The sequence below is a fragment of the Carassius auratus genome, chromosome 48 (genome assembly GCF_003368295.1).
Source record: "Carassius auratus strain Wakin chromosome 48, ASM336829v1, whole genome shotgun sequence".
Lineage (NCBI taxonomy): Eukaryota > Metazoa > Chordata > Actinopteri > Cypriniformes > Cyprinidae > Carassius > Carassius auratus.
The window spans coordinates 494548-514938 of NC_039290.1; the positions used below are offsets into that span (position 1 = coordinate 494548).

Consider the following 20391-nt stretch of genomic DNA (forward strand, 5'->3'; position numbering starts at 1 on the left):
TTCATCGCTGTTGGTCTGGGCAGGGCAATCAGAAGCCAGGTAGCCAGGACATGCCACAGCTCTGCTCTAAGAGCCTTATATGGAGGCCGTTACTGCCGAGCGCACACACACTGGGTTTATGAGAGAAGAGAGCCTGCCAGATCAAAGGAAGGCAGCTGATGGAAACAACAGGAGGTTCTCTTCCTCTTTTATTGTCAGGCGCTTTTCATCCCCCAGTATATGATACAATTTACATCCCTACATCAAATTAAAGACAAACAGCAGTTTGCTTTATGGCTAATGCATCTGCATACTTTTGCACGCCTCATTTAGTAAAAGAAGGCAGCGTAGCATTGTTACCGTGTTTTTACATAGCAATTACATGAAAAAGTTTGCAAATACCTTAAAATCCTTCCCTTAATTTGGCGTTCTTGTAAACTTCGCAATTTGCTATATTATCACCAAAGACTGGATTAATATATATGGATATATATATATATATACTGCAACTAAAACAACAAAAATTATTGTAAAAAAAAAAATGCAATCTGGTATTTGACTGCTCATCGCAAATATTTGCAATGCACATTTAGTCCCTACATTACAAATGCATGTGCACTGAATCACCTTAAAAACTATTTAGGCTTACAACAAACAAAAACTAAAACTGATTGCTAATTAAAAGACATTTACACAACAATTCATTGCATGGGGAATCAACATTTAAATCCATGGCAAACAATAAAACGGGTACATTAAAAATATACAAAACTAGCAAATAACTCTCTCCAGCTGATTGTTCACTTCGCAACATTTACAACACGCATTTAACTAACAAATCTAGGCGTAAGGAATCAGCTTCATCCAATAAATCCACACACACACACGCTTTATATGTGGAAACAATGGCTCACCTCTTGTGGAGAGTTTACTGTAGATCTGTGAATTGACCTCTTTGTCTCGTAGGAAACATCGGATCTCCTCGACAGCTTCCCTTACGATTGTAATAATCAAAACGAAACCCTTAAGAAAAAAATCAAGTAAATGTTAAAAAATGTATTCAAATTTAATCGTGAACATTAATATTAGGACTATTTATTTCAACGAAACTGACTCACCAGAGGAACCCAGTATGTGTACAGAGCCCCTAATCTGAGCTCATTCACAAACTGTGAGCAGGCCAGAAGCAGAAAGTACAGGTTGAAGAAGTATTTGAACTGGTTAAACAACACCTATAAACACAAACACATGATGATGAGGACATGAAACCTGATATGATATTGTTTTATATCTCGTGGTTTGAACAAAACTTGGTAAAAATAATTGTACCATGGTACTGAATATTCATACACTACTGTTCAAAAGTGTGGTGTTGGTGTGTTTTTGAAAGAGGATTTTTATGCTCACCACGGCTGCATTTATTTAATCAAAAATACATGAAAAATTGCAATATTCTGAAATATTATTACAATTCAAGACAACTGGTTTCTGTTTTAATATATTTTAAAATGTAATTTATTTCTGTGATCAAAGCTGTATTTTCAGCCTCATCCCTCCAGGCTTCAGTGTCACATGATCCTTCAGAAATCATTCTAATATGCTCAGTATTTCTCATTATTATTGATGCTTAAAACAGCTGTGGTGCTTAATATTAAATTAACATTTTTTTCAGAATTCTTTCTTGAATACAAAGTTCAAATAAAAAGTATTTATATTAAATAAATAAATAAATTATAAATTATATTGTAAATGTCTTTACCGGCATGTTTCCTGAATAAAAGTGTTTATTTCTATTAAAAAAATTATCTTACTGACCCCAAACTTAATTTTGAACCACACTGTATATCATATTTATTTATCATGCTTCAGAGAAATCATGCTATTGCCACACTGTAAAAAATTCCTGTAAATTTACATGGAAATTTAACAGCAAATTGCTGTTTCCATGTAATAACAGCATTTTGCTTTTTTTTACAATGCATTACGGGAAGACTTGTTCACTTCGGGTTGCGTGGTCGATCAACAACAATTTGACACTGTTATTTAACAGTACTATACCCTATTTTCATCCAATGAGCACAAGGCGTCAGTTTGGAATATCAGATTGAGGTAGGTTTGCAACGATTTATTATTTTATTATCTTTAAATGACCTATTACTTTAAAATATAACATCTTAAACTTCTAATAAAGCTTCTGTGATTTAAATCAGATGCCTCAATTAAATTATGTGTTTTAACTAACGTTATAGGCAAATAATTGGTCGACCGATCCCAGACTGCCATCATACAGCCATCTTTATTACACAACACAGGTAAGAATCCCTAATTTTCATCCAACCTGCATATTTTACCAAACTTTATCCAAGTAATATGAATGGGAATGAACGAAATCAAACTTTTTTTCTTTTGTGTTATGTGCACATTTCAGTCCATGAGATAGAGACATAGACAATAATTTATCTGCCGGCATAACTTAATTTGCCGCTCCGCGCTTAATTTAATCGCCCTTTTAAGTAGCCTAGCCTACTTATAAAATAACAATATAAAGATCCAGTGCATCCGGTTAGTGAACGGTTAAGATTTGCAGGCACACTCATAACATGTGTGTAGGATAAGTTAGTCAAGCACACACGTGAATAATGAAGTTTGAGTTTTGAGTGTTTATGAAACGGGCACATGTACAATTTATTTATTTATTGTCAGTAAATGGTAGTGAGGAACATTTTAAATTAATTACTAGGTCAACAAACCGCTGCTGGCTTGATCGCAAAAAATAATAGCAGCAACAGCGTCTTGCACTGCATCTGTTTCAGACATTTTAACGAAAATCTATGGCTTCGGTAGTTATTAACTAGATAATTCAGGTTTTTTTTTTTCTTGTGTCGTAATGTTAACGTGCGCATTCAGTCCATGAGAGACATCTAGAGACATAGACAAATTATCTGCCGCCCCGCGCTTATTTTAATCGCCCTGTTATCAACTTAGGCTACTTTAAAATAGCAATATCCAGTGAATCCGGTTAGTGAACAGGTAAGATTTGCATGCACATTCAAAACGCGTGTGTAGACTACTGCCAAGCATGCAAGTGACTTATGAAGTTTGAGTTTTACGAGTAAAACTCTCATTTAATTTCGAATTACGAGTGTTTATGAAACGGGCTTTTTTGTAAGTAAATGGTAAGTGAGGTATGAACAACATTTTAAATTCTTGTCTAATTAGCTACTGTAAAGGTGCCTTTTCAAACCGCTGCTGACTTTATTGCAGCTACTAATAGCAGCATAACAGCGTCTTGCACTGCATCTGTTTCAGCCATTTTATAACGTATTTTAACGAGAATCGATGGCTTCGGTAGTTATTATCTAGATCTGTTCTTTACAACATGTTTCATTGTCAGCTCATTGTCAAGTTCAACCAAACATGATAGTCCTCTCATCATTTACTCCCATCAAAATATAATATTTTTTTGAATATGTTCCTGTTCTGAGTACAAAAAGCCTTTTACCTCTGTAGAATATTATCAACGTTATCAGCAAGTATCACGTTAAGATTAGTCAGTTGTCTTAAATTGTTATCTTTGACAATAGATGTCTGCCACTCCTGCTGACCTCGAAAAGATGGGGAACCTGCCTGTGAGTCCTCGTTTGATCCTGCTTGGTAAGTATATCATATTAGACATGTCTGCAATTTATTTTACAAAAACAAGGCTCACGCAAGTTTTACTATTATGAAAGGATTCACATTTAAGTGCTTCATTCTAGAGTTTACTGTTTTTGAATCATGTTTTATTACGCTGTGCTGGTTTGAATTTGAGGACATTTTTATTAATCAAAGACAAGTTTGAGTCTTTACAAAAAAATCACTACACTTTATTGTATTGTACACTTTTTTTCCCTCTCGGAGGCTGGCTAAGCATTAAAGGAGAACTCCGGTGCAAAATCAAAAAAAAAAAAAAATCCCAGAGAACATTCGAATAATCTGCGAGGGTGTGCAGCCAACCTTTATCTCTGGACTTGCTGCATTGTTCTCTTCGTATTACATTTTTAATTTGCAGTACCAAGAGGAAGCAGCATCCACACTAGAATTCCTTCAAAGGTAACAAGTTTGGACTTATTTTATTTATTTCTAATTAATATGTTAGTATTAGTATGGTGACAATAGAATCCTCAAGCCATCCTTACTTTCTTCTTTGAGCCGAACACAGTCGGAGTTATAAAGAGAAAATAATATTCTGGCTTCCCAGCTTTGCAATGGCATTAAATAGATCCCGAGTTTTTGAAGCTCCAAAAACCGCATCCATCCATCATAAAATCCATACGGCTCCAGGGGGTTAATGAAGTGAAGCAATGGTTTTTTGTAAGGAAAATATTCATGTTTATAACTTTTATCAGCTATAATCACTGGATTCCAGAAACAGCCGTACGCGAGTTCCAGATAGAGTCGAGTTCCGGCAGAAGAATGACCTTTGACCCGACATATGAAATCTTATATCAAAGTCCTATTCTTTCAAAACGTCTTAAGCCCTATTCGGACGGGACTAGCTTCACAGGGGGACGTTAGAGAAATTTATGCTTGACAGATGTACTTTGAGATTTGAATCCTGTCCGAATCTGCCATGTCTGTCTTTTTCTCACACGACCTCTGTAAAAATTCCAGAGCAAATGACCTACTGTTTTTCGTCAAACTCGAGGGTCCTCAGATTAATCTAATCCTGTCCGAATGCGAATGTCTGTGATTGCCGAAAAAGTTTTTTTCCAAAACGCTTTTTCTTGTGTGTTTTAGTCAACGTGAACTACCATAAAATCTCTCGCCGGTATTCAAGTTTCTGCTTTTTGCACACCGATGATGGATGTAGATGTGACGCATTTGTCAGTTCAAACCTAAGCTTTCGCTACGTCTTCGCCATACGTCCTACGTCATGCGTCAGGTCAGAGGTCACCCTTCCGCCAGAACTCAACTCAATTATGAACACGCATATGGTCATGCCATGATTATATTTTATAAATTTATAAAATAAAGATATCTTTCTTAAAAAAAGGCATGGCTTTCCTTATTAGACATTTATTAACCCCACTGGATACATATCGATTACTTTTATGCTTTATTGATGCGTTTATTGGAGCTTCAAAAACTTTACAAATCTGGGAAGGATGTTATGCATTATGGCTGGAAGAAGAAAGCCATATACACTTATGGTTTGAGGGTGAGTAAATTATGGGATAAATTATTGTTTGGGATTAACTATTCCTTTTAAATCATTGTTCACTGAAGATATTATCCTCTTATTTTTCAGACATTTTTGCATTTTGATGGGTGGTTAATTGTATGCACTGAATAGTACTTGACTAGTATTTTTTTATTTGCCTATTTTAGTTTACAATAATTGAGCAGAATTTATCTGGTGTTGTATCAGAATAATAAAAAAAAAAATACTAACTTGTCTTTATTCCTTTTTTGTAATCCATGACAAAAATAATGTGCAGGGTTATAATAGCATTTAGAATTGAAATTATTGGGGTTTCATTGTAAAAACTAATACTGTAAAAAAACAGTTAACTACTGGCAGCTGTGGTTGCCATTATCATACTGTAAAAATAAGGTGTGTTACTGTTTTTGAAATTAACAGCTAAATACTGTTTTGACAACTACAGCATATAGCTGTTAAATACCAGGCTGTAAAATTACAGTTTTATACTGTAGTTGTCAAAACGGTATTTAGCTGTTAATTTCAAAAACAGTAACACACCGTATTTTAACAGTATGATAATGGCAACCACAGCTGCCAGTATTTTACTGTTTTTTTACAGGATTATTTTTTACAGTGCATAGTACATGTCCTAAAAAAGCATGGTACTACTATGGCCTGCTACTAAAGGCTTTCTTGAAACATTTTCAAATTCATTTCAACATATTTCCATCAACTATGAAACACACACCATTCAGCTAGAATTACATGTGTTTTGGCCATATTAAACAGAGCTTCAAGTGCTTACATTAAACTACCTCTGTTTGCTTTCTGATATATGACAGAGTTCCTGGTACTCATTTACAAAACATTACGAATTTAACTTTATCATTTGTCCTTCAAAACATGCAAAATAACCGGAAGGCATTTACAATGCAAAATTATACAAAATTATCCATACAGCAATCTGGTCAAGGTTGTTTTCAAAACTGGTGCTGGGCACGGCGTGAAGAAACCAGACTTTTACATTTTCTGCAGTGAAAAGCAAGTGGTGCTTGTGCAAAACTCAAAAAGTTGCTTGTGTGTACTGGGCGGTTGCAATGTGTGACTAAGTGGTTGCTTATTGGTCAAAATGTCAAAATTACAGACTTTGATGCATGTCGAAAATCCAAACTCTGCTCACAAAAGCAACACACCTTACCTAAATGTTTCAAACTGCTCATGGTTGACCACCAGAGCAATTAAAAAACATGTTAAGCAACCTAGACCGTTGCTCAACACGTCCTTGAATTACTCTGGTGGTTAACACCAACGTTCGTAGTCACTCACCCCTGGCAGGAAGGTGAAGAAATTGTATTTCTGATTGTTTATGACATTTCTTGGGTATCTCTGCTCTCTCTTTTCCGGGTGACCCAACCACACGGTCCGAGGACGGAAATCTCCCCCACCGCAGCATCTGGACCACGGGCAGCACCTAAATACACAACATCATCATGAACATTACACGTGGCTTGATTCACAAAGCACTTCAAATGATACAGAAATGGAAGACTGGATGCTTCACTGCAGCCACAGAAATACTTTCAACCAAGAAACAAAACCGTGTCAGTAAATATTAGCTTTCACCATCTACCACTTACTAACACCTTCATCAAACAAACTCTTATTAAGAACTATATATATATATATATATATATATTACTTCCGTATATGTGACGCATTACTGAATGACAACATCTTATAGACATAAACTCAATTTGTGAATTTAAACCTTGCATTTTATTTTATTTTTTTGTACACAAGCTATAGCTGTCTTGAAAATACATTTAGAAACAAACCAAAAAAAAAAAACTATACAGTTTTGCATTAAACACAGATTTTTGTGTTTATTTCATTTTTAATTATACACAATAATCACTGTGTTAAAGGTATTACTTTTTCTTTCTTTTTTTGTAATTTAATTACAGTTGCTTCTCGTTTAATTGCATTATAGAACCATTCTATATCAAACATAACTGATATAACATCAAAATTTAACATCTAATGTTAAAATGTATGTTTTAATGCAAACATCTCCATTTAAATACCAAGGTCAATTCAAGAATAATTTATGCAATTTATTTTAAAGAATTAATAGAGCAGTTTCATGTCTATCTTGTGTAAATCCTCTATTGGATTTAGAACGTAATTAGTAATAAGTAATGCAATTTAATTATTTTAGAGAGAATGATTAATGTATGTAAAACACTGACTATAATTAGTACCTAGAAATGTATATATGCAATGCATTTACATGGTATTCTTAGGGATTTAAAGGAATACTATGGTACCACCATGATAAACGTCTAGAAAACATGTAAGCACTACGGTACTTTTTTTGCTTAGTGAAAGCCACAGAGTTACAGCATCAATAACTGTAGCAATAGTGGCATTTTCACGGAAACAAGTGCTTACAAATAGCTGGACATTATATGGCAATCAAAGACTGGTCAGGTGCCAAGGGTCGGCCATCCTCTCAAAAGGCCTTAAAATCATCACACCGATAATATTTAGCCAAAAAGAGCATAATACATAGGGAGACATATATTTTTTTCTTTAAATATTGAGATACATCCTTAACAATTCACCTGTGTCCCGGATGTTCACTTGCCACTCCCATATACAACACTCTAATATCGCTCAGACGACATCTTCATAACGAATATTCAATGCTATATTAAAAAATTGTAGCAAAAATAATGAGTTAACCAGTGTTAAGTCGCGAAATAATGTCGTTATCGACAGCATTTTGCTGGTTAAGGGTTGCATTGCTGTTAGCCACAATGCTATCACCCATAAACAAGCCTCCGTTTTCCAGCCGAAGCGGTTTTGTTGTCATGTAACGTCGTTTCGTGCTCTTACCCATCTCTTCTTTTGTTGTCATGTCGGTTTTTGTGTCGGACGGGCTGCATCGGAATGTTGTCCGTCATTGTTGTCCGCAGTGGAGCAGCATTCGCTCGCGCGCTGGGCGGAGGCTTCTGTGCATGTTAGGGCTGCGCGCGTTCAACATGATGGGACACAACCTCATCAGCTTTGGCCTGTGTCTCTCAGCCATTCACAGGCATTATTATCTTTGCTTATCATTTATTTTATTCATTCGAATTATTCAGACGCTGGATATATTGCTGTGGTAATACGTTTTTTTTTTTTTTTTTTTTGGTTCACCACACTGTTGTGTGGTTAGTAGTAGGCACATCCTGTTTTCATGTTGAACAAATTTGCGCCTAAAACAGAAGTTAGTCAAGCTTTCAACATGGATTTAGAAGATTCTATCTACCATTTCTGTCATAACTTTGTTCTATGCCTATCCTTATTCTGTGAGAACTTATATTAGACTGAGGTATGAAAGACTTGTTCTCCATATCATTATATGGAATGCAAAAACTTTTAAGCACAATATTTGAAACTGCTCATAACCTTATAATTCCAAAGTGATAGTGATTACATTTTTTTTTTACATTAAAACATGTAAAATAACCAGCATGGTTTATGTATTTCTTGTAAAGGACTTGTAAATAAATAAATAAATAAAAAAATCTAACCTTACCATAGTAGTTCCACTGCATTCTTGAAAGTACATTGGAGTATCATCAATTGTTCCTATAACAGTAACGATTGCATGTTGATTTAGACAAAGTTTTGGAAAAGTCATCCTTGTTTTTATTCTCAAAATATCAGAACAGAAATGGAAAAAAACAAAAGCAAACATTTACAAAAAAAAAAAAAAAAAAAAAAAGTCTACATTGTAAACAAGCCTAAAACAGACTCAACATTTGAACAATCATACAGACATGACCCCATTTTTTCAAGAGATGATACAACCATTTTTTTTTTTTTTTTTTTTTTTTTTTACATCTAGAAAAAAAAAAAAGGCACAACTTGGTAAATGCATATTAGGAGGAGGATTTACAGGAGGGGTCTGCCCATTCTGAACAAATGTTGTGCAAAGTGTCTGGGGATACATTCATTATTTTACAGAAATCAGCAGGTTACGGGGCACAATGCAACCATAACTCCAAACACAATGCCAAAAAAAAAAAAAGGAAGAAAAAAATATTTATTCTAAATGAGGTAGAAATTTGACCAGCGTTAAGTCTCTAAGGTTTAGTTACTCTGTGTGCATACACACAAGTTCATTCCTTTAACTCAAGAATGCACGACTACGATCTCAAAAACATTTCCCCACAACAATACACAACTGGGTAGCAAACCATGACTCTTTCCCTGGATAAGAATGACTGCTGATGTTCCGAGACAAGATAGGCATGCCTGCTTAGCTCACAAGTATAAAATGCATGGTAAATGGCAAATTTACAGAATTCTAAAACTCAGTGGGTCCTAAAACGGCAGAAAGCAAGCAAATGATCTCTAAATGACGAGCCCAAGAAACAAAAAAAGTTCCTTGAATAAATGACATATGCCTGGTTTACATCAGATCTTAGCAGAATGAGGAAAAATAAAGTGCAAGGAATGATTAGGCCTTTTGACCTCCTATTAAAAGGTCTCAAATTAAAGCGACACAATCTAATATTTGAAAAAGATGACAAAAGCAAGAAAACTACCACCAAATTAAATCAACGTTCTAAGAGGAACAATTACTTTTTGAAAAAGCTATAGCTGAATGGAAAAAATAGCATATTTTGGTCTAAATAAAAGAAAGGCCTTTATTACAATCCTGTGGTGTCTTTTGAGAGGGCAAGGGTTTAAAAAGGGGGGGGGGGGCAGATGAGAGGGAGAAAAGCACTCCAAGACAGGCACTTAGCAAAATATTTTTTGGTATTAAGCGCAAATAGAAACTATAGGTCAAACAATTTATAATAACTTAGTGAAATCAAAACAAACCTATAACTACTCATTATTTCCATCATTGAAACAAATTTTCAGTAGATTGTGTGGAATGGTCAATTTATCTAGGCATGTATTCCACGAACACCTTTGCAATGCATGTTATTTGTGACTAGTGAACTTTAAATGGAACACAACTAACAACAGGACTATGTCTAGTCAAGCAGAGATAAACAAGATGTTAAACTTAAAACATGGAGATCTCTGGTCACCTGTGGCTGAGATCTTCCTGAGGGTCATAGAGCTGAGCCAAATGCAACTCACAAAGAGTACCCCATCACTTTTATGAGACTGCTCTGGAATAAAGCTATTTCAAGTAAGATTTACATTCAATTCTAGAAACAAAATACCCGCATATATTAGAGAGAGAAGGAAAAGAAAAACTACAGTAGTTAGATCAGATTCAACTAGAAGTAATCGATAGCATATAAGAGTCCAAAAAGGAAGGCATGGCCCATTTTAGGGTCGAGGCTCATTTATCAAGTGTATGTAAATTTGCAACTTCTTAAATGCAACGTTACATGTAGGAATTGGTTGTACCAACTAAGGACTGAATTAATAAATAGCCCAATTCCTAACATTTAAGCCTACTCATTAGCACAATGCAGGCCGTTGATTGGGAACATCTGTCTGTAGTCCTTTTACCATCTAATTCACTTTACCCTCCTCCATAAAATGTGGAAATTTTGCTATGCTATCAGAGCCATTCTTTTCCATTTCTGCAATTGTGCCAGGGATGCCCATCTGAGAAGTCTCAATCTTTGTTATTCCCCCAGTAGAGCCCACTAAAGGACCTCCAGCGAGACCTCCTGGGAGAGGAACGCCTCCATTTTGGATGACTGAAATCTCATTGGTCTTCATGGTCAGCCCATTTGTGAAGGCAACTGCATACTGGTTCCACATTGATGGGTTGAAATTAATTGGTGGGGGAATCAAATCCTTTGGGGGTGGCAGCATGTCTGGTTTCATCTTGGACTCTGTGCCCATGGCCATTAAAGCTACTGGGTTATCCAACGAGAGGCGTTGACCTCGCCTTGCTGTATTATTCCACATGTGGGTCCCAACATGCACCTGTAAAATAGGAAACAAGAGTCAGTAAGACTTGCTGCAATATACACAAGATATTAGTTTTCAATAGGGCTGCATGAAAACTCAAATGCGTTTTTGTAGGATCAAGCACGTGCTTTCAAATGGAGTGGCATTTACTAAACAGAGCTATAGTTCACAAGAAACGCTGTATCGAGTTCATTATCAGCAATGAATCACCTGCGATAATGAAAGTGGTTTGTGTAGCTTGTGAAAACATCTGAAAGCACGTGCTGGAGATTTAATACTAGTCACAGAACTGGATTTACTGATGAGGTGCGTATGGTAAATGAAGTCCTAATTTTCAAATTAATTCACTGACAAAATCTGAAGTCTAGAAAACATCTTCACCTTAAGGTTTCCTTTTGTTGTGAAAGCCCTGCCACAAATTGTGCAAATGAATGGCTTCTCGCCCGTGTGTGTACGTTCATGGATTTGCAGGGCGCTTGCCGATGAAAAGTTCTTCCCACAGATATTGCAGAGATGCTGCTTGGAGGTGCGACGAGGAGCACCAGAAGTAACTGGAGGAGTGGTAGCTCCTTGGGGCAGTTGGGAGCTGTAGAGGCCATGAGCGCCTATGGGAGTCTCAGGAGGAATCTGCATCTCCAGTTTGACCAGATTTGGAGGCACCCTCACAAATGGTAACTGACTGGAACCTAAGAGAGAAGAAAACGTATAGGTAAAACATCAAGAGGAAATGTCGGTGCCATGTTAAGCATGTTGAAAATAACAAAACGTACCATGTTCGCCATTAGAGATGGACAAGCCTGGCTCCCCTTTGATAGGTTTTGGGTTAAAACTTGACGTCAAGTCCAGTGCGCCACTGTTTTCGCTAAAATCTTGAGGTGCTTCAGAGTCAGGTCTGGATTTTACTCCATCATCTGGGTTTGTGGATTCTGGTGATTTTGATTGTCCATTACTCAGGGGACCGTCTCTAGGGGACAAAGAGTGAAAGGACACAGAATCTGACACAGCTGGACTGTGGCCGTTCTTGTAATCCATTTCTCCAGACCCTGAAGGGGAATCTTTCAGTCCACCATCACTCTCAGAAGCAGTGCTGCTTTGTCGTTGCAGGTTCAGTGCAGAGGTGAGGCTCTTCATGTGGTTCTCCAGGGCAGCAATGCCTGTAAGCATAGATGGTGGACCTTGGAAAGCCTGATCTTTATCATTGGGCTGGGGCTCTGTAGAGAGGTTCAGCTTCTCCTGATTGTCCAAATCCAAGTCTTGCTCTTCCATACTCTCTTCATGGCCAGTGGAGTCAATGTTCTTTTCCTCAGTCATGCTAGCATCCAGTGCTTCAGGACTTTCGAACTGATTCTCTGGGAGAGGGGTGTTGGGAATCTGGCCACCCATGTGCATACGAATATGCTGCTGAAGGACAACTGCATTGGTGAACTTCTTATGACAAATAGGACAAGAGTGTTGCATTTTAAGGAGAGTGTTGGCCCTATGGACACCATAATGAGCTTTAAGGTTGCCCTTGGTGGAGAAAGCCCTGCCACAGATTTTGCATTTGTGTGGTCGCTCACCAGTGTGTGTGCGGTAATGCATTTTGAGGGAACTTTGGCAGCTCAGCACTCGGTGACAAATAACACATTCATTGGGGTCATTTGTCTTCTTATCCAAGCCATCCACCATCTGCTGAAGTTTTGCAGTATCAGAGCCATTTTCGCCAGATAGACCGTTACCGTTTATGTGGTGCAATCCAGCCAGTGCATCAGAGGAATCTTTGCCTTGATCCAGTCCCGCCATCTCCTGACCGAACATGCCAGAAGAAATGGATGCACCGTCGCTGCCAGATGAAGAAGGCCTCTGGGAGTAGAGGTCCCCACTTACTGGAATTTCATATGAGGGCTTGAATCCTTGGAGCACTGGTGGATGGAGACTTGTCGAGGGAAGCCCCAGCACTGGTTTGGTGTCCACAAAACTGTTTTCATCTATAGGCATGGACATGCCATAAGGGATGCCACTGTGTGTCGGCATGTTGTCAAGGTGTTCTGGTACGGGATATGGATTCATCTTGATGTGTGGGTATTTTTCTTTGTGCCTCTGGAAATGCACTTTAAGGTTTCCTTTGGTTGTGAAACGGTTTCCACAGATGTTGCATTTAAAGGGCCTTTCGCCAGTGTGTGAGCGTAAGTGGATTTGTAGAGCGCTGTCATTTCCAAATGTCTTCCCACAGAATTTGCATTTGTGCCTGAACATAGGTTCACCAGAGACCATATTTGACTCCAACATGCCAGGGATCTTATTTTTTGCCTTTTTAGAGGAATCTATGCTTGTTGCAAGGGTATTAAAGGGACTCTGTAATCCCATGACCCCTGGGGATTGAGGAAGCAGCGCTGGAAGTCGGCTAGCTAAATCGGGAAGTCCTTTCAAGTCTGCTTTTAAGGGCACGGAGACCAAACCTCCAGTTAGGGATGTGGGGATGGTGGCAGACTGAGGTAGCTTGGCTTGTTTTAAGGCTTCCAAGGACAAGTTCTGGGAGCCCATCCGTTTGCCAATGAGGGCAGCTGCGGCTGAAAGCTGCTGTGATAAATGTGCACCCAGTGCTTTCAGTGGATCCACAGCGGCACCCAGTGTTGCATGGAAACTCTGAGGTGCCATCATGGCCACCTGGATGCGTATCTGCTCGGTTAGCTGAATCTGCTGCAGTTGTTGCTGCTGGAGACTGACCAGCTGTTCCAGGATCATGGGGATTGCAAAAAAGGCATCTTCGTGTGGTTGTGTGGGAGGAGACTTCTGATTCAACGAACTGGATGACTGTTGCGTTACAGCAACTTTAGTAGAAGCCATGGACTCCAGAGTAACAGAGTCTTGCAATTTGGAAGATACAATGTACCCCACATCTGAACTGCCAGGCAAATCTTGATGGTGATTTGAGGGGTCATCCTGGTTCAGCATGATCTCTCCTTCCATCATTTCCTCGGACTCTGCACTATACTTTGAATGTGAATTACTGGTAGACTGATTTCCCAGGAAATCACCCGGAGAATGATGGGAGAAATCAGGGGTCACTTCACTCCCATCGCCATCTTTCATGATCACCACCTGCTGACTCTTAGTGCAATTTCTCTCATGTTCGAGAAACTCTGCCTCATCGAAGAACTCCGCGCAACATTTGTCGCAAACCCTCGTCTCCTCTGATCGTCGCCTCTTAGCATCATTGCCATCATCCTCACCTTGACCGTTGTGCAAGATCCCTGCACCAAAGAGAAAAAGTTAAAGAGATGGACTTAACATTCAAGACCCAAGGATAATGTGCAGTAAATATGGAACAAATTATAGATAAATATAATGTTATCAGTATGCATTATTGAAAAGACAACGCATAAAGTGTTGTAATGAAATATACACAGTCCTATTTTACTTATGTTCTGAAATTAGTGGCATAATTGGATTTTAATTTGCATAAAACAGATGTTTAACATTGGGAAAAACAGATGTTACATAAACTTCAGTTGATTTTTTAAGCAGCCACATTCACAGCTATTCAGTTATGCAGATGAGGACAGCATTTACAACATGTTCAAAAATAAATACCCAAATTGTACTAGAAAGATTTACCAATACAAAAAGCTATATAAAATATAAACTTCCTCCTCAATCATCTATTCCTAATATATAAACAGCACATCATATGTTGTTATGCAGTTCTAATGAAATGCTAAACAAATCAAATTAAGCTGCAGCACCATTAGGAAGGGCCTTTTAACAGGGCCATTGTTAAATGCAAATTTCATCAACTCTTATGAATGGGAAAGACCACCAGTTAACATTCTGACAGTGAAACTGGACATGATAATTGTTCACTAGACAACTTAAATAGTAAAGAAAACAAGTTGCATTGCTCACAGAGCCAGCAGTCAACCAAACAGCACATCCATTTGAGAAAGCAAACAAGAGTTAGTTAGCTATTTAAAAAAAACATTGCCATTGATTGCATCTTATATGTCTAAAGAATCAGTGGAGATGCAAACAAAACCTTAAAATGGTTTTATTAAAACAAATTATTCCAGAAATGAATCATGTTTCAACCATTTGTTTAGGGTTAGACAATTGGACGGACACACTGTAAACCCTGCGCTGTATAAAGCTCACCACGTGGGGGCGTTTGATCAATGAACAAGGCATATAATGTATCTTTACTGATACCTTCAGTGTTGCACACTGATTGTACCTTAACTGAAAGAGAATTCAACATGCTATGTTATATAACAAAACTGAATAAAATCAACTTAAAGCAAACAAGACAAACAAACCCCATTTCTCAGTCGAACAAGCACATCTATATACATTATTTACGAATGACCACATTTCAGTATGTCGTGAAAAGAGTCATGTAGTTTACATTTACACCCCCATTACACACAACTTCATTTCCATCCCCCATCCACTTGTCCATATGCAACCAAAAGAAACTGTGGGGGATTTATTGCTCTGGTCAAGCTTGTTCGCGACTCACATTTCATGCCGACCTGTTGAGCACCTTTGTTTAACAGTGGTCAGTGATACCAGAACGCCACATCAAATATTAACACACGAGCATAGTCTGGAAAATACGTGTACATTTATCAGCCAGTGATAAAACTGATCAAAGGAGAAACACTTTTAACGAGGTTTTTTTTCAAGCATTCTTAAAAGCTCAATAATATTTCCACTTTCTCTAAATAGAAAAATAATTTAATATTATAGTTTTTTTTTTTAATTACGACACTCACCAAAAAGTAAGAAAACAAGAAGTCGCTGACTCGACGAATATAAAAACGCCGATAAATATCTGACATCGTACATCGCAAATACGTAAACATCAGATAAGCTAAACAATTAACAAACAAACAAAACAACAATGAAGCAAACCAGCCTCTTTCTTAAAACTCAAGTGAAGTTGCTGCGATAGTAGACATTCATCAAAGTTTCAGCGCATTTGTAACTAATTTAATGTAGTTTTTTTTTTTTTTGATTTAATGATTTATAAAGCTCGTTGTGATCCAACTGACGCATAATTTCATATTTCAGATATTAAATGAAACAAATAATCTACAGTAGGCTACACGAGCAATAAAATAAATAAAAACAAAGTTTTGTGTCATCTCAAACTTACCATTTTGTGTCGAAGCAGGATCGTCTGAATTGATATGCTGTGGTTTGGATTGCTTGCGCCTCGACATGGTAACCTACAACCATCAGGGGCGAGTAGTAAGACTATTTAGTACCTCTTCTTTAGAAATTCTCCAGGTTGGGGGAAATTAGCCCCTCGAGTAGAAATGCGCATGTCAAAGTAATTATTATTATCAATAATGCATTGCGATTTATCATGCTCTTCTGACAGCTGATTGGCTCCGGTCCAAAGTGCTCGCGCATTATTCAAATGAGGCTTCATTGATGAGAACTGCAGAGTCGAGAGAAAGGGGGAGGAGATGTGAAAGAGAGAAAGAGGGAGGGAAAAGTGATGCTAGAGAGAAAGAGACAGAGAGAGAGAGAGAGAGAGAGAGGGAGGGGGGGAAGCAAGTGTGCAGGCGGAGAGAAAAAAAAAACTAATTATTTTAGAACACTAGCTATTACATTTATTAGGCCTATATATTTTTCTTAAAGCCTAACTATTGTATGAATATTGATATCTTATATTGTATTTTTATTTAACATATTTTAAATGGACATTTGTGAGTCTCGCTTTATGTATTATAGCCTTTATCTTATGTATTAATAAATCATGAAATTTGAATTGTGTTTTCCGTTTTTACAGTACTGTATCTTCTGTTTTGAATAAAAGCCTGAAAAAATATAAAGATGTTCTTGATTCTAAATGAAATGTATTTTTTCAGTGTACATAAAGACAAATCTGTGCGTGGTTCACTCTGTGATTTAAATATGGAAATTGCAACTGACATTAATTCATCACATTAAACACAAAGACCTGCCTGTCACACTGTACTCATATGTGGAATGAATGAATGAAGAGCAGACAAGTAAATATATGCAAATGTTGAAGAAGAAATGATGAAAAAACAGCAGTTTAGTTAATTCAAATGCAGTATGTAAAGCAACCATAAAACCCATGGAACATGGGTATATTAAGAAAGATTCTTTTTTATATTTAAAATAGTTTTATTGTTTTGGTGCTATTACATATTATATGCTATATATATATATGGGATATGTATAAAAATAAAAATCACATCGTGAAAATATTAATGTTTTTTAGATGTTTAATAATTGTATTATATTCTTGTTTGAAGTTTTGGTATTAATGGAAATGCAGTTCTGTTTTGTTTTTGTGATATATTTCTAATATCTGTATCAATGTATCATATTTTGTCAGGTTTAAAATACAATTTTTTTATGGAAATACTCTTGGAAGGAAAAACAAAACAATTCCTATTCACACTGTGATTTCCAAATATTTTGTTATGATAAAACTATGATAAAAGTGGGGAAACAAACAATAACAGACAAAATGTTATTTACAGTATATGTGTGTGTGGTGTGTGTGTGTGTGTGTGTGTGTGTGTGTGAGTGTGAGTGAGTGAGTGTTGATGATTTTAAGGGTTTCTATAACCAAAAATTACCAAAATATCTTAATGCGAGACGCAATATATACCAAAAGCTTCAATATATACATATTTTTTTATAATGTCACTTACTGGATATAAAAATAAGCACTGGTCAGTGGAGTTTTTTTAGTTTCTGTTTGTTTTTAGTCAGGATGTATCATAGATGCCAGACGATTACTGGATAAGGCGGCGTATGAGTCATGTGTTTGCAGACACTGAACAGTGAAGTCAGATGCATTTGCTTATAATTTCTTGACTCTGCTTTTAATGCAAATGGCCCGGCTTCCATCATATTTAACGCACACAACCAGCCTTTCAGAGCTAACAATATGCTTTGCTTTTCTCTGGATAATCTCAGTACATCAGATGTGTCAGTAACTGCTTTTAAAGCATGCACCAATTGCACATCCTGTTCTGCATTGGACAGCTATGGCTTTGTAAATTTCCCAGCTCAGAATGGGCAGAGATTTTTTTAAACCCCTCTTCCCTCCCACCCCCTTTTTTTCATAGGGCAATGTGAGAATGGCAAGTGCTTTGAGGGTGCGAAAGAATTCATAGCTTTTCTCAAAAGAAGATAGAGCATCACCCCCCACACATCTCACCGTCAGCTGTGTATATGCCTTACACCGGAGGAGATTGATGTCCTTAACTTAATGGAGGGCCTCACTGACTTAGGAGAGCAGGAAGAAAGAATATTTTCAATCCATTTCACCAATCTAGACTTGTAAGTGTCGTATCCATTAAAATCAGTCAGTGGAGTCAGTGGAGGTTAAAGCAAACGCTGTGACTCACCCATCTTTCCAGAATCTGGCTGCTAGGTGTTTGGGGAAAATGCTTAACTTTGCATTGTTGGAATACCTTAATGCAGACATTCACTTTTAAAAAAATAGCCATAGAAGAACTATTTTTGGTTTCCTAAAAAACCTTTTAGTGAACAGTTAAAAGAAACATTTTAACAGTCCTAAGGACCTTTTGTCTAATGGAAATGTTGCATGGATTTTAAACGTTTTTTCATTGATGTCAATAAAGAACTTAATTTTTAAGAGTGCATAAAGAACTTTTTGTGGAATGGAAAGGTTCCAAAGATGTTGTTAAAGGTTCTCACGGAACCAAAGAAACCAGTGAAGAGGGTTTATTTTAAAGAGTGTATTATTAAAAATAAAGATTTTAACAGTGATGCAATAGAAGAACCATTTTGGGTGGCCAAAGAACCTTTCAGTAAACAGTTCTTGAAATAATTATTATTAGTTTGAAGGACATTTAATAATCTTAAGAGCAATTTTCCAAAACCTTCATCCAATGGAAAGGTTCCTCATGGAATCATCAATCCTAATAAACAACCTTTGCTTTTAAGAGTGTTACAAACACAATAGGACTGGAAAAATCACAATAATTTAAGATCAAGTTTTATTTTTGTCCAGCTAATCACAACCAGCCTTGCCAGTCATGGACCGTCTGTCCATCGGGACACAAAGAGGACTCTATATATTTTGTAAAAACAAATGCCTATCACGCACAGACTGAAGGTGCAGAAAGGAGGGGTGTGCAGTCTAGACGCTTTATGACGGCAATAAGAAACTTTGCTTAGCTTCAGTGTTCCTGTTGTGTTCAAACTAAACAATTCTCACTTTGTGAGAGCTGAGTCATAAATCCAGGACGGTGGGAATGAGAAAGGTCTCATCTTATATTTCTCCCAGATGGACATATGGGGTTTTTGTTTTATGATTGGGGAATGTCCAGTTGTGAAGATAAAAAAAATATTTTCCTGTATTAAAGCAGGCTAATTCAAGCAGTTGAGAAATATGCAAAAACAATCAGATTTTCTTTCTTTTTTTTTTTTTTTTTTTTTTTTTTTTTGCATTTCCAGGCTTGGAATATTTATGGAAAGTAATGTCATGCATAGTTTTTTTTGTGAACGTGTATTTTTTTCTGTTTATTCTTAGAAAATGCTGTTTTGTAAGTGCATTGATAATGTTACATGGACTGATGGTTATGATTCTGGGATAAAGCTGGCAGAAACACAGAGTCAATATAATGTGACAGTACTGATTAATGTCTCAGAGTGATTGATATAAAACATCTTAATATATATAGTAACTGACTAGATGTAATCTAGATTATGTAGTCAGATTGCAAAAATTGAGTATTATTCATAATTTACTGATTCTGCTTCATTCTTCTTTTCTTCTTTAAAATGTTCCTTTCTAAAATAGTATGCCGCTTTTAAAAAGTCTTCCAGTTTTGTGGACGTTCACACACAGATCAGTCACTAGTCATGTGACCACACTTCATGTAACCACTGGATTTATAAAAATCACTTCAGTTTTACGAAATGTTTCAACAATGCATCATTACTTTCTGTTGAATTGTATTTTATTTCTATTACTTTCTATTAGGTTATTTAACAATCCCTTACTGTGTCTATGGAATGCTTTTGTTTTTCAAACACAATAAAATGCACAAATTACGGTTATTTCTCATTTACATGTAATTCAGGAATTCCCAAACTTTTTTTTGTCGGCAGAACTTTTTTCACCTAATACATTTACTTGAAGTACGCCCTCAATATTTTAAACTATTAAATTAATAATTATTTATCACACTTGCTATCTATCTATCTATCTATCTATCTATCTATCTCTATCTATCTATCTATCTATCTATCTATCTATCTATCTATCTATCTATCTATCTATCTATCTATCT

General features: G+C 36.7%; 2 protein-coding genes across 2 annotated transcripts in view; both read right to left on the bottom strand.

Moving 5' to 3' along the window:
• LOC113065409 (probable phospholipid-transporting ATPase IIA) overlaps positions 1-8342 on the bottom strand; it is a 55646-nt gene extending 47304 nt beyond the window's left edge. The window contains exons 1-4 of the mRNA XM_026236625.1: positions 8063-8342; positions 6491-6635; positions 1098-1211; positions 894-1002 (exon numbers count right to left, since the gene is read on the bottom strand). Of these exons, the coding sequence (XP_026092410.1) occupies positions 894-1002; positions 1098-1211; positions 6491-6635; positions 8063-8130 (436 nt within the window). The 5' untranslated portion in view covers positions 8131-8342. The remainder of the gene's footprint in view (positions 1-893; positions 1003-1097; positions 1212-6490; positions 6636-8062) is intronic.
• Positions 8343-8942: 600 nt separating this feature from the next.
• Positions 8943-16543, bottom strand: LOC113065411 (sal-like protein 4). Its single transcript, XM_026236626.1, has 4 exons — positions 16236-16543; positions 11872-14334; positions 11483-11787; positions 8943-11116 (listed from the first exon to the last, which is right to left on the bottom strand). Exons 1-4 carry the CDS (start codon positions 16300-16302, stop codon positions 10694-10696), a joined length of 3258 nt encoding a protein of 1085 aa, XP_026092411.1. The 5' UTR covers positions 16303-16543; the 3' UTR covers positions 8943-10693.
• Between the last annotated feature and the right edge of the window lie 3848 nt (positions 16544-20391).

What these genes read in the sequence shown, in the direction of transcription:
- LOC113065411 (XM_026236626.1), bottom strand. Translation starts at nt 16,302, where the DNA reads ATGTCGAGGCGCAAGCAATCCAAACCACAGCATATCAATTCAGACGAT. An exon ending in CATCTCTAATGGCGAACATG is followed by an intron (nt 11,788 to 11,871) that starts GTACGTTTTGTT and finishes CTTCTCTCTTAG; the next exon opens with GTTCCAGTCAGTTACCATTT. An exon ending in CAACAAAAGGAAACCTTAAG is followed by an intron (nt 11,117 to 11,482) that starts GTGAAGATGTTT and finishes CCTATTTTACAG; the next exon opens with GTGCATGTTGGGACCCACAT.